Genomic DNA, 11,869 nt, shown 5'->3' on the forward strand with positions numbered 1-11,869 from the left:
TTGAGGGGAAGGTGTGAGTGAGTCTGGGTATGGGCTGTTGGCATAGCGTCATCAGGAGTACAGGTAAATTGTCTGCATTTTGTGTCATGTTCTTAAATTGCTTTAATTGCTAGAACGAATATTTAAGAGATTTAATACTTGAATGTTTCTCTATGCTACATGTCTTATCTCAGAAAACAGAATTCAATAATGAAATGCCTCTTGCCTCTTCTTACCCCTCTCCCCCCATTCTGTAAAATGAGAGCACTTTTGGAAATGCTGAAAATTCCATTGTACAGTCATTTCCAATTGCCTGCACTGCTGCTTGGGTTTGCTGTGCAAATTTCAGGCCTATTTGGTCTGTGGAACAACCAGGGGACCTTTCATAATATAAGGCAGCCAAAGGTATAATTTAAATGCAGACAAATCAAAGTTACAGAAAACTTGAAATGTTTCCTTTACTGCAGAGAATTAACATTTTGTTCTGCAGAGCTGATAATTTAAAAAACTTTTTAGACAGATAGTACTAATAGGGAATCCTGGTAACATTCTATCCCCAATAATTATGTTTTATTTCCTAAAGTCAAGGTGCATGCTGGAAATATTATTAGAATATTTACTTTCATGTTTGTTATTTAAGTTGACTTAGCTATTAATATGTAAAATGTTAAGTACATGAATAAAAATGCACATTATACTTAATTAGAATGTGCTTCAAGGAAGCTATTAAACAAAACCACCAAATAATTACCTGTCATAAATAACGATGCTTTCCTAAACTTGAATCTTTGTGAGATGCCTGAAGCTACATTTCAATGTTTGCAGGTTCAGGTTATTGGTTTAAAGCCTATACTGAAGTATGAGACATTGATAACTATGTGTTCTCTTCATTTCACTATACAGGACAGCCAGCTACAATAGGAATTGGAATTTCCTCCCTAAGATGTTGTTAACAAAGGTAGCTTTGCACAATTTCAAATGTACTGATTTTTTTAAAAAAATTTATTATAAAAAATAAAAATAAAAAAAAAACCCAGAACCAGACTGATGCTGTTTAAAATAATTTTTTTTTAATCACTAAAGCTTCAAAATGAAAATGATAGCAGTACAGAAAAACTTTTTTGGCACTCGCTTCTTTGTTTAATTCTTATTTTGAAACATCTTTGCTAAATATTATTATTATTAATTTTAATAATAAGGGTCTTATTGTTTCAAACATTTAAAACATTTAAAACTGTTTAAAACAGTTTTAATCATCATGCAATGCTTGAGTTCTACATTTAGAAACAAAAAGCTCATACATCCTGCAAGTATCAATATACAGAAGGAGCATTAATTGTTTAGTTTAAGGAACTGTTTTTTAATGACTATTTTATTTTTGGAGACTTCCTTTATTCAGTATGTTGTTGCTCACAGTTCTTCCATGAATCAGGTGAAACAGAAGCCAAAGTGATGAGGAACTGAGGCAAACGTCTCTACACAAGCATCAGCGTATCCACTACAGCACTTAGGTTTAGATACCAGAATTCAAAACTATAAAACTCTCTTCTTTCACATTCCTAATTATTTTACATCCCTCTGCTTTCAGGATTGATTTTTTCTGTGGTTTAAGTTCTTTCTCTCAGGAATGATCTTGATATTTTTTTTGAAAAGCATTTTAGCTTTGAAACATGTTTTTATAAAGTATCTAGTGCTTAAGCCACTAATGAGGTATGTGGAGCCTCTAGGTTCAGTTTTCTGTACTGATGTAGAAGTAGAAGAAAGTAATGTGCAAAAAGTTCTTTAAGAGACTCGTGGTATAACATTAACATTTAAAATTTGAGAGAGACATTTTGACAAGTAACATGCTGTGAATCAGATTTTTGTTGCTGAAGGATTGTCAGCAAGGTTTCATCTTTCCTGTGTATATTTTGAAAAGCCAAGAGAATCAGATGTTCTTGATTCACAAGCCTATGGAGGCATGATTTTAACCTGTGCAATGAGCAAAATGAACTTATAGCTGCCCTCAGAGCATGACCACATTATTCTCTGTGATTAACTCCAGTTGGCTTAAGAGTAGAATTTATAAGCAGAACTTCAGGGAATAGAAAAATAACAGTCGGAGATGAATATGTAAATAACAAATACCCTGTTTCCATGGAATTATGGTGAAGGAAGACAAGTAAATGCATTTTACATATAATACCATTGTTGCAAATAGAGGTTTCTATACATTTTCAGAGAGTAGAGAGGAAGATTGATAATACTTGCAAGGGTCCTGCTCTGGTGTCATGCATTATAGTCTCAAACCATCTCTAGGGGATCTTGCTCTAGCAGGGTGGTTGGACCAGATGATCCTCACAGGTCCCTTCCACCTCCTTACCATTCTGTGATTCTGTGATCTGTGTGATTCTGTGATTCTGTGAATGTGTTCACTTTTGTTGGCACTAGGGAAAAAAGAGTGTTCATTTTTTGATGGCCAACTTTTGTACAATAGGTACATGTGAAATACAAATACCACTTATTAAGAATGTTTTTATTAAATATTTCTTGAAAAATTATATTTCTTCCCTAGACACTATATGCAAAGAAGTCATCAATAGTAGTAGTCTGGAGAATCAGTTTTATAATCCAGTTAAAAGCAGTGATTCTTTTAAGTGCTGACAAAATAAAACCCACCTAACTTTATAATCAAGTATTATCCTGTGGTGTACGTGGGAAATGCTTAAATCACAAAGGTCTGTGTTACACAATTGAAAACCTGAATAATTGCACTTAACTATAGTAAGACAGACCATTGAACCAAGTATTTGTGATAGACTTTACCTTAGTTTTTGGTTTGAATTCACTCTATTAGCTATTTTTTAATGGCTAAGTTGACAAAAACAGGTTAGAGATTTAGCATTAATATCCTGGAAACAACCTCAAGTCTTTTCTCTGTGGCCAGATCATCAGTGCCATGACAGTTCACCTGAGTTTTTAAAAATCTGCAGTTAAGGTTTTACAGCAGTTCTTACTGGCTACTCTGGTGCTTCCCTGACCTCAAAAGGCTTTTGCTATTATAGAACCTTAGTCTTGTTATCCTGTGCTTATTAAAATAAACATAGTGTTTATAGAGGAAGAGAGGAAGAGTTATAAAAGTAAACTTGAGTAGACAGATTGTTTCAGCCAAGTAATAACTTTTGGTCTAAACATTATGTTTCCCACTGTGAATCTACAATATCAAACTGGCCTACAGATAAATTTACAGATAATTCAAATGCAGATCTGTATGGAGACAGAAAGTATCTGGTAGCACTGTAATGTTGTAGCTAAGTTTATCTTCATGTTGTACCAGTCAGCAATTTCAGTATTAATATTTTATGGTTTGGCACGTGATCATAAAGCTTATCTTTTAAACAGGTAAAAATGTAACTTCTTGTCTTGTTTTTTTTTATGACTTTGTTAGCACTCTTACTGAATTTTGACTGTGTAAACAGAAAAAAACCTCCTAAGTGGAGAGGTTATTTTCAGTTCCAGAGCATCTTACAGACTTCACACAAATTCAGGTTACTTACCAACAGACATGATTGTTACAGAATACCTTACTTAAAACAATTCATGTATTTCTACAATTTGAACAATGAACTCTGTGCTGGAGAAAACACTTTTGAGAAGACCTCTAATAATTCTCTCTATCTCTGATATTAGCTTTGTCCTGCAACAAAAAGTCTTTCTTCATTTGTTCATCTGAACTGTCTCTTTACCTTCCCTGATTCCTGTTTCTTCGTCTCTTCCCCATAGGAACTTTTAGTTTTCTTTCAGAAGAAACCCAACAAAATACAAGTTCATGTTCACCTTTTCCCCCAAATTCTCTGTTTTCTCCCTTGTCATAGACACAGCAATTATACTGTGGTTTATGTCTTTTAACCCCTGTAACATCAGTATCTTCTAGTCTGCTTCACAGCTCACTGCTCTGTTGGTTTTTTTTAATGTCTCTCTTTTATATTAGGATTTTCCTGTTCATAATGGGAAAAGCAAGAGTATTTTTAAAAATATATTTGGGTCAGTTTGAAACAAAATTGGTTGGAGTCTTTTTTCTGTGAAATGGGGAACAAATATTATTTAGTTTGTTTCTGTAGTTAATTTTGTTGAATTTGCAGTGAATTTTATTTTAATGTCTTTAAAATTCTGTTGCCACAATGTTTTATAGGAAGGAGATTCAGGGGTTTGCTGTATACTAAGGATTAAACAACAGGCTTTTGTTTGTTTCAAGTCTTACCACCTGCTTCATAACAAAGGGCAAAACATTTTGTTTTTAAGAATAGTGTAGCAAAACATGGTAGTTAGACCCTTTCTCCAGGTTTCCATCAAGGCTACCTCTACCAAGTCGTTCTGTGGAACAGTCCTAAGGTACAGCACTTAGTTTCATTTGCATGCACTTACAGTTGTGAAGCATCATCTAAGTCTTCTCATCCCACCATTCAGCTGAGAATGTGAGATCCTTTTTGCTGGTTTCACAGATGCAGTCTTGTCCTTCTCACATCCACTCAGGGTTCTGCTGTAAAGGAATGATATTTCTGGTCCTTTCTGTTGTAACTTGTCATGTTACACTCATTGCATTTTTCTGTTGTTTTCCCCCTTCTGTTATATCACACAGAAGCTACTTGTCTTCCCTTCCAACATACCTCAGGACTCATTCATTCTCACTCATTAACATTTTACCATTCCTAATATTTACTTTATTCTGATACCCACTTTAATCAGTTTAACTCCCTCATAAACTGATTTAGACTTAGTCCCCATTAGGACTAAAGTGCACAAATAAGTCACAGTTGGGAAAAAGTGCTATCATCACCTTCTCTGAGTACGGATGTCAGAGTCCTTTGATGGTTTGTGAAGGAGTGTTACCCAGCTGCTTGCTTTGTTACTTTTTTTTTTGTGTGTGGACTTTGTAGTATGATCAGAATAAACTGTTAGATCAAAATTTGGATAGTATCAGGGTTGACTCTGGTTGAATTCCTAGCCCAACAAAACAAGATGAATAAGCAGCACAGGGATAATGTGTTACAATTTTAAAAGACCATGAAACTTAAGTAATAGCTGCAGTTGTCACAGACTGAGGCTTTCAAGTCTTCAGTGGGTGCTGGAAGTGGTAAATGAAGTCATCTTTCTTTTAAACTTTCCATTTTGTTTTCCACTGCTGAAGTTGGGAATCAAAAGTTCCCTGTTTTGTGGGTGCCAAGAACCAGAGAATGAATGTATACTTGTAAATGTAATTCATTTTCAGCAATTTACAATTTGCAACCCATTTGAAATTCATTCTTGGAACAGAACAAAGAACTTCTGGAGAAATAGCCAAAGTTTTTTAATTAAAAACTTACAACTTGGGGGATAGAAGTCAGAATTTTGTTGAGGTCCTGCTTTAGTAGTAAGCATACATTTGCTAACAACAGTGTGAGTTCATTAATGAGGAACTGGATTGCTACTTGAAACTTCTGCCAGATTTTTTGGAAATGTTCTGTTGAGAAGAACTAATTAAAATGTAAATATGAAGGAAATTGTTGTAGACTCATAATTTATTCCTGTAGGTATCATGTCTTCTGTAATTTGAGATTCTGTAATACATTTGGGCTTTGTATGTCATATTAAGTTACTTGCTTTTAACGTTAACTTTTATGTTGATAGGGATTTGTGTTATTTAGGTTATAGGACCTTGAAAGAGAGCTGCCAGATTCCTAAATGAGTCAAGCCATGTTTGAAAAATCTGTTTTTCAATTTATGATCTTTCTGAGAGAATCATAAAGGGTACTTCTGTAGTGGTAATTCACAGGTCTCTTCCTGGCTGTCAAGCAAATTGCCCTGCACTTGATGGAGCCTGTCCTTGGTTAGATTCTGCTCAGTTTCTTATTTTCACTGGTAAAACTCTATGTGTCAGTGCATGAAATAAGTTAAGTCGAAGTAGGAACAGTTACTGTATAAGTAGCATTATTCTTTTGTTTTTCTTTTTTTTTTCAAGGCCAGTTAATGAGGGGTTAAAATGATAAAAATGAGTATTAGAAGCTCCTGTCAAAGATATGACATAGTGAGAATGTATGAGAGATCTGAATTTTTTGGCAGCTTGTGGGGTGGAAATTAAAGCATCTCTTGCTGAGCCTTAGAATGGCATTATTCCTTTCCTATCCAAGAGGAAGGGTCTATTGCAGTTCTGTATCCCTGGATCACTTAAATTCCTTGTAAGCTAATTTATTCTAGACAGAGTGCATTTTTCTATTTGCATGTGTTCTGTTATTTTGCTGCTCATAAATTCTCAGTCTAGAGAATAACCTTTACAGAAGATGAATAAGAATTTCCTGGATTTTCTTATCTTCAGAGTTCCACAGGCATTTTCCATGTTTGGAAAGTAAAAGATCCAAGGTTTATTGTCCTTCAAGATGCTGACAAATTATGTTACCAGTCTTATTTTAGCAATTGAAGTAAAGAGGGACCATGAAGGCTGCTCTTCATCTTCTGATATTATTTCTCCTAAACTATGAAGCAACAGAAACACAAAATTAAGAATTACTTTAATTCTAGACCACTTTAGTCTTTGTTGCCTTTAACATGTTCAAGCTGAATATATATTAAGGATGTACATTTCTTACTGGGTAACTGAATGGAACTTCTGTCATTGTCAGTAAGTTGCTTTCCTAATTTTAATGCACTATTTTAAAAATTGACTTCCCACTGCCATTCCCTAAGATACATGGAGCTGTTTATCTGTTTTATAGGGTTGTGACTCTCAGATGAGCATGTCAGAAGTGTCCTGCAGTGAGAGTACCTCCTCTTGTCAGTCTCTGGTACATGGCTCAGCTCCAGAAATCCTCATTGGCCTCCTTTATAACGCTACAACTGGAAGATTATCAGCAGAAGTGATAAAAGGCAGCCACTTCAAAAACTTGGCAGCAAACAGACCACCCAGTGAGTGAAAATCTTTTTTCATCCTAATGTTTCTGTACTGGTAGGGCTCTCGGTAGCAAGGACTTCAATCCTATCATTTAGTCTTACCCAATCAAAATGAAATAGAGCAATCATCAACTAATCTGTTTCATGTTTTATATTTCTAGTCAGTTGGGGAATAGCAAAAATCTAAAATTCAAAATATTAATTGTAAGTTGACAAGACTGTTTTAATTTTTTATGATGACTGACTAATAAATTACCTTTATCATAATGATTAATTGCTAAATTACTAATTCCTCACATCATAGGCCAGGAATAAAAAGTTAGTGTTTGAAGAGAAAGTACATGCCAGCTAATATTAATTTAAACACTCTGCATAGTTAGTGCTGTTCATAGAGGGGTTGATCCTGCAGTCTTTAATTGCTTATGTGCCTGTGTATATGTGGTTGGAACTTGGGAATGTCAGTGAAGCCAACGGAGAAATAAATTGAGACCTTTGGCATATTTACTGTGCAGAAGGACTGTTCACCATTGGAAAGGACTTGAACTGTGTGTTAAAGCATTTGTTCAAAAATATATTTGTCTGAAATATCTGTGAATGTTACATACTTCTAAATTGGAGCCAGATGGAATGTCACACACGCTGAATTCTTCGATACAGCTTGAGAAAGAAATGGTTTTTTTAATTATTTTTATTATTTTTTATTAGGAGTCTGATTTACATTAGTTGTAGGCAGACATACCTACCTGTTCCTCGTGATTTTGTCTGGAGACTCAGGTTTTAGCCCTTCTTTCTGTTTCTTAATCCCCAGATTTGAATGGCACTAGCAGATTATCTGGCACTACTAGATTATGTAGCAGGCTGCCAGCATTTCATAAGTGGTTTGTGCATCTCACTTTGTCTTCAGAGTTTAGAAAGTAAGCCAAACAACTTGAGAATAATGCTCTCCTCTTTCTTTCTTGACCCATGTTTTATTCCATTTGTTAATTACATTTGGCTCAGCCTTACTCTGCTTTGCTTTCTCTATACTTCTTACACTGATGGAGCCAGAATTTTTTAACGTGGCCAGAAAAGGAAGGCAAAAAAAGAATCTCTAATACTTACATATAATTAGGTAACTGTCCCAGAGTCACCTGTTTCAAGACAAAGAGTAGAACTAGATGGGGGTAAGCCAGGAAGGCACAAGGACACTGGGGTGAGGAAAGGAATAAACAGGAGAGAAAACCTAGGGACAAGGACCATGTGTTCCCATAGGCCATAAAAACAGTAGGTGGCTTATGCTTAAATGCAGTGCTTGTTTTGGAGACAGATATGTTCATTCCCTGGGATGTTAGTTCCCAGAACGTGCTTGTGCTGTCTAACCACGTTGTGTAACCTTTTCAGAGGGAAGATCTGTGTGTTACCTCGTGAAGGAAAGGGGGAAGTGTCTGTATATTCAAACTAATTGCCAGTTCTGTTCAGGGAAATATGGGTTTAGAGTTATCTGGTTTCTAGAAAGCTGGAAACTGATGCACTTTCTGCATCTAGTAAGACCATGTACAGAATACTGTGGAATCCAAATTTCTCCTGTAGGCTGTTTAGTGCTGTTCTCCCCCCTGGCATTGGTAGCACCTTCTTGTAAACTTCTGTACCCTGGTGCATACCATTGCCCTTTCCTAGCCCCCTGTCAACGACATTGTAGGCACAAACTTGCCACTCTGCGTGCCATCATTTCCACAAAATGAAATTAAAACACAGGCATATAAGCCTGATGATGAAATGCTCTGATCAGATCTGTCATTTGGACCATCAGTAGTCCAAAACCCTGAGAGATGCTACTGAGGACATGCACAGGCCCATTTTCATTCAGGTATTGAGAAACTGTGATAGAAAGGGAGGCAATTATTCTTTTCCATGTGTAATACTTTCTATGATCTAGGGATTGTGAACCTATGCAATTTTTGTGAAGTGCTTCTGAAGCAAATATGACTTAAATTCAACATCTGTGCTTCTTGGTAGTACTCTGATGCATATTTATATGGTATACATTCATTTAGCAACTGAGGACAGGCAAATTGGGCCAGATCCTGCTGTCAATAACAATTGATGATAGAACCTGTCTTTATTTCTCTGTGTGAGAGTTAATTGAGAAAAAAGATGCTTCTTAGTATCCTTTAAAATTTTGTTGAAATGAGGTATGAGCTTTTGCACATTAAGTGTATGTGTGTGTATGCATGCACACAAACATTAAATCCATAAATCCATGGATTTTAGCAAGTGAGATCTTTTTACATTTTAAATAGAGACCCATAGTTGAATTTCAGATGTAAGCACCTCTCAGCTCTTTTTAGAGATTAGACAGGAGTCGTGCTCATGCCTAAATCCATCAGTACTGAGAACTCAAGTGTTACAATCAAAATACATGTAACTCTAAAAGCTAAGGGCAAAACCAGCTTAGTTTTTGGTTCAGTGATTTTTCATTGTATTGCTTGTAATATATGAAGTATAATTACTGTGTGCAGTTTTTCTTAATATGCTGGAGTTTGCATGAAAAAGCATAAGGTCTGATAAAAATGATACAGTGATTTCTATCCAGTCTTTTCTAACATAATTGTTTGCATGATTCTTTCTATGTTGAGTGTGCTTTAGAACCCCATAACTATTAGCTCTAAGCAGTGTAAAAGATTACACAAAAACTGCACAAATTTTTCATTTCATTAAATTTTACCCAACAATCCTTTTGTTCAATCCTTTTTCTGATCTGTACTGCTAAGCTTTTGTGTTCTTCCACTCCAGTGAATAGTGTTTCCTCTTAAACTTTAACCTTTGATCCTCTCTCACCCAACTATTGACATCTGGTCGTTATTTCTTTTACTGCTTTCCACCCCCTGTTGTCAGACGGACTGTTCTGTTGTCTAAAACACTTGATAGGTGGACAGGTTTATATAATCCGAGGTGAGTTCCTGTAGAAACTAATTGGATGTTGTCTTTTTCATGCAAAAGAAAACTTGCCAGCGATAAAACTACAGCTGCCTACCATAACAGTTTATAAAAGCATATGTTTATTTTTTGTGTCACTTCTTTAATGCAAAAGTTGCATTTATCTCTGATTATGGATGTTGGAATTTCAGTGTACCTGCAAAGTGAAAATATTGATTGTGTTTCTTTTAACATAAACTCCAATTTCTAATGATACCATTCATTAACATGAATATGACAGGAATAAAGAATGAATTGTTTTTTAGAGTTCATATTTCTTAAAGTTAACTTCATGAAGTATACATCCTTCTGCAGGAGCATGGCTTGGTGCTTCAAAATAGTTTTATAAATAAGGGTTTATGCCCAAATACTAAGACCTAAGTGCTAACCATAGTTATTTACACCAGCTTCTTAAATGTACTTCCTAAGAGGACTGTACAAGCTATGTTTTAAACAATCATTTTGAATTATGCGGAAATGTAATTCTCTTTAAAGGTTTATTAGAAGTGTTCCTTTATGAATCTAGGAATTGAGAAGTTTTTTGTATTGTGTAAGCTTCCGCATTTGGATGTTTTTTACTATGTTTTTGGCCTTTAAAATGAAAATTCAAAAACCCAGAGTGAGAACCACATCCATGCAGAGATTACTCTTAAGCATTTAATTCTGGCTGTTTTGGTATCATCACTGCATATCAATGTGTTGCTTTCCCCCCCCCCTTCATTAGTTGCCTACATTCCACTACTTTTATTCTTATTTTCTGAAAATTCAGCGGTATGCTTTACAGTGTTGTGGCTAGTTGGAGCTTGCTAAGTGTTACTGCAATTTAAGTTTGTTTAGAACAAGTAAGGGGGGGTTTAATGGCATGAGGGGTATGAGGTATACCTTTAACTTAAACACACATCCATAGTACTGAAGCTAGACAATTTGTCACTGTAATATTTTGCTTACTTGTCATCTTTCCATGTGTCTAAACTAAGCTGTGTTCAGTCAGCCTGGTGTACACCATATCCTTTTATCTTATAAATATCTCATTCTCAAGAGCTTTTGCTTTAAGATATCTGACATTCCACAATATGATTTATTTTGTAGATACCTATGTTAAGTTAACACTGCTGAACTCCATGGGGCAAGAGATGTCCAAATGCAAAACTTCAGTCCGCCGAGGACAGCCAAACCCAGTGTACAAAGAAACCTTCGTTTTCCAGGTGGCACTGTTCCAGCTCTCAGACGTGACACTCATATTGTCTGTATATAATAAACGCAGCATGAAACGAAAAGAGATGATAGGGTGGATTTCCTTAGGTCTCAACAGCTCAGGAGAAGATGAACTCAATCACTGGACTGAAATGAAAGAATCTAAAGGACAGCAAGTATGTAGGTGGCATACTTTACTAGAATCGTAATTGACAGTACAAAGAGCGAGGAGTTTGGTCTCTCAAGATGATCATTCCCAGTCACAATCAACAGCTTTGTTGTGGAAGTGAAAAATGAAAACTGAGGTCAACATTCCATCATAAAGAATGCACAACATGCAAAATGGTGGGATTTAATACATAACCTTGACTTAGTGTCAGATACTTCTTGGTGTCAGAGAAACCTTGCTGTACACAGATATGTTAGTGGTCCCTCCCCCTCCACCTGATGCTGTGTTTGGGTTTTTTTTGTGGTTTTCAATACAGAAGTATTCTATGTAAGGTCCTCCAAATTAGTGTAAATGCCTTCTTGTGTACTTTTTGTATTGCTCTAATACTGTAGCTTCTGACCTGCCTGCATTCAGATCAAAGGTCAACAATTTGCACTTTGAGAAAAAGTTAATGATCTGTAGAGCAAAAGAAAAAAAAATCCCACCAGTGGAGAAAACTTAGTAATATAGTGAATACAAATATACTGTTGTTTTACAGAGTTTCTTCCCAGGTACAAGTAAGTTTGCATTTTTTGATATGCAGTTGGTTTGAAAAATATTAGTATTTGGGCATCAGGTGAACTTTGACATCAAACAAATGTTTCTTCAATCTGTGACAGGAACAAGCTC

At 35.6% G+C, this 11,869-nt stretch overlaps 1 protein-coding gene across 2 annotated transcripts in view; it reads left to right on the forward strand.

Moving 5' to 3' along the window:
• Positions 1–11,240, forward strand: part of SYT14 (synaptotagmin 14) — an 80,590-nt gene extending 69,350 nt beyond the window's left edge. The window contains exons 7-9 of one of the 2 annotated variants that reach the window (XM_030447794.1): positions 6,708–6,897; positions 9,757–9,813; positions 10,927–11,240. In XM_030447794.1, coding sequence (XP_030303654.1) covers positions 6,708–6,897; positions 9,757–9,813; positions 10,927–11,240 — 561 coding nt within the window. The remainder of the gene's footprint in view (positions 1–6,707; positions 6,898–9,756; positions 9,814–10,926) is intronic. The other variant, XM_030447792.1, reaches the window with a different exon arrangement.
• The last annotated feature ends 629 nt before the right edge of the window (positions 11,241–11,869 follow it).

Source organism: Calypte anna, chromosome 3 (genome assembly GCF_003957555.1).
Source record: "Calypte anna isolate BGI_N300 chromosome 3, bCalAnn1_v1.p, whole genome shotgun sequence".
NCBI lineage: Eukaryota > Metazoa > Chordata > Aves > Apodiformes > Trochilidae > Calypte > Calypte anna.